This window comes from Anneissia japonica, unplaced genomic scaffold, assembly GCF_011630105.1.
Source record: "Anneissia japonica isolate Jap-2015-1 unplaced genomic scaffold, ASM1163010v1 scaffold407_len587689_cov185, whole genome shotgun sequence".
NCBI classification, from domain to species: Eukaryota; Metazoa; Echinodermata; class Crinoidea; order Comatulida; family Comatulidae; genus Anneissia; species Anneissia japonica.
This window is the reverse complement of record NW_022686478.1, coordinates 124,971-127,612: the sequence shown is the minus strand read 5'-3', so window position 1 is coordinate 127,612 and position 2,642 is coordinate 124,971. Positions and strand designations below refer to the sequence as shown.

General features: G+C 55.5%; 1 protein-coding gene across 1 annotated transcript; it reads right to left on the bottom strand.

The window, feature by feature from the left end:
* Positions 1–316: 316 nt before the first annotated feature.
* On the bottom strand, positions 317–1,510 carry LOC117117085 (myb-like protein X). The gene has a single exon (XM_033261272.1). The coding sequence runs from the start codon at positions 1,508–1,510 to the stop codon at positions 317–319; it is 1,194 nt and encodes a 397-aa protein (XP_033117163.1).
* Between the last annotated feature and the right edge of the window lie 1,132 nt (positions 1,511–2,642).

The following is a 2,642-nucleotide window of genomic DNA, read 5'->3' as shown; positions in this document are numbered from 1 at the left end:
TTCTTCAAGTTGGTCGTCGCTCGATCTTTGTCCGAAATCAGTCTGTCTCTGTCGCCGAGCGTCCGTTTCGACGCGCGAAGTTCGTCGTCGATACTTTCGATCTTCCTGGCGTTCGCTTCCACCTCCTCCTTGAGGTTCCTGTTCTCTCGAAAAACCTCCGAATGACGCGTTTGGTCCTTTTTCAGGTCCTCGATCGCACTCTACAATCGCATAACCGTCTTCCGTTCCTCCTCCAGATCGGATTGCGCTCGCCGCAACTCCTCTTTCTCTCCGAGGTTCACTTCCATTTCGTACAACGACTCTTCGGGTTGCCGTCTTAACAGTTCTCGCTGCAATTCGACGTTCTTGTCGGCCATGGATTGCTCGTGCTCGCCTTTTTCGCGGCCGCCTCCACAATCCGTCTGCTTTTCACTTCCTCGTCGTATCGCTTGCATGCCGTTTTCAGGTTTTCTTCCAAGACGTCCACCCGCTTTTCGTACATGGACATCGCGGTCTTGGCGAGCGTCGACTCTTTCTTCAGCACGCTGATTTTGTCGTCTTTCTCTTCCAACTCCTCTTCCATGTCGGCGTGCGATCTATCTCGGTCTTTCAGTTTGCGGACGGCTGCCTGCAGCTTTTGCTGCAGCTCGCTGCCGCTCTCTTCCTGTGGCGGCTGCTTCGACTTTCTCCTCGCGGCTTTCAGATCCGATTCCAAGCGAACCACGTCTAGATCCCTTTCCTTCATGGCATCCGTCTTTGAAGCGAGTTTTGTCTTGAGACGTTCGACCTCTTCCTCCGCGATGCTGCGAACGTCGGACGATTCTTTCAACGCGGACATCTTCGCCTCGTGTATTTCGTCTTTTAATTTCTGTATGACGACTCTGGCTTCGGTGAGTTTTCGTTCCTTTTCCGCAAGTTTGTCCTGCACCTCGTTCAGCTTCTGGTTGCCCAGTTCCAACGTACGTTCGTTCTCCTTCGCCGATTCTCGAAGGTGAGCATCGAGATCTTCCAGCGGGACGGACTTGGGATTCGCCGGTGTCGAAGACGACGTGGGTCTCGCGTGCGTCTCCGGTTCGTCTGGGACTCGTCGACCGTCTTGAGACGGATCCCGCTCCAGATCGTCGTTTTCGTTTTCCCGAAGAAATCCAGAAGTGTACTGCTTCCAGTTCGCGTCCACCCACCTCACGTTTGGCGTCAATAGCGAACTTTCCTCGTCCACGTAAGGTGGAACATCTCCCGTCGGCGTCGCTGCCCCGTCGTCGTCGTAGGCGTCGTCCACGTCATTGGCGGTTTCTCTTTCGATTGTTTCTTCCATTTCGCGATAGTCCTGCGAATTGAAGTCGTACGGGAGATTGGATGGAGGGCCTTCGCGGTCGCCCACTCTCCTTCCAGTTCCCGTCGTTTCCTCAGGTTCAGTGACCAGGGGAAGGTCGCCGAGGGCTTCGGAATCCAACACGGATTCCGCATACTGTTGCTCCCGTTGCTGCGGTGCACGCTCCGCGGGTAACGTCGCGACCTCCAACTCCTCCATAGTCGTCGGTGGCGTGACGAAGGCATTCTCTTCTTCTCCGTCGTCGTACCGTTCCAAAGCGTCGAAGAGCTCGTCGGCGGCGCCGAAATCTCCTCGATCGTCGGACGTCGACGGACGCGACCGGCTTGGAACTCTCTCTTCTAACCGAAGCAGGTTTCGATAGCTGGCTTCCGAAAGATCTTACCGACATCTCTCGGCCGCTTCCACGCTTTTAGTCGGCGTGTCCTACTCTATCGACGCACCCATCATACGTGTGGAAGGGAACTTGCAGAGGACGTTCAGCAAGATTGCCGAGACGTTCGCTTCGTAATGTCTCGGTGGGTCGTCTCCCGTCGGAGTCCCGAAAAGGGGCAGTTGCGACCGGAATTCTTCCAGTTCGTCAACGACGCTCCTTACGAGATTGTCGTCTCTCAATCTGTCTTTGAAGAAATCGCGTTCTTGCACGTAAAAAACGACGGATCCGAACAGTCGGTCGAAATCCACGTCTAACGCCACCTTCTCGAAACTCGCGAACTCCGATTCTATCACCTCCGCCGTCTTCCTCAGCCACGCGACGCTCGCTCGATCTTCCTTCACTCCGATGTTCAGGTATTGCGCGTGTCCCGCGACGAGGAGATTGTCCTCCCAAACTCGTTCGGCGTTGACTATCTCGGCTTCGATCCTTTCGTCGCTCCATTGTTCGACGATCTCCTTGCTGCGTCCGAAGAGGAGAGTCCACGTGCATGGTTGCAGAGGGAGGTCCTCGGCGGCGAGGTGGTGCACGACGCGCCCGTACACGAGACAGGTCAAGACGAGATGCAACGCCGGACTCCTAAACTCGATATCGGCCACGTACCGCAACAGCCGGTACGTGGTTCCGATCTCGACGTTCTTCACGAAAAAGCACGCACGTACGAGCTTCTCGAAGTCTTCGTCGTCGAGACCGGTATCCTTCTTCAACATGAACTTTCGCGTCGAGTCGTTGTCGCGGGAACTCGTGAACAGCTTTCGACAGAACTCCTTCGCCGTCAACCTCGTATCCGGATAGTATTTGCCGAATTGCATGTACGGCTTGGTATCGCCGATGTAAGGAGAGGGCGACTCGATGCCGGGCACGGCTATCATTTTCTTGAGATCGCGCGTGTACGCGATC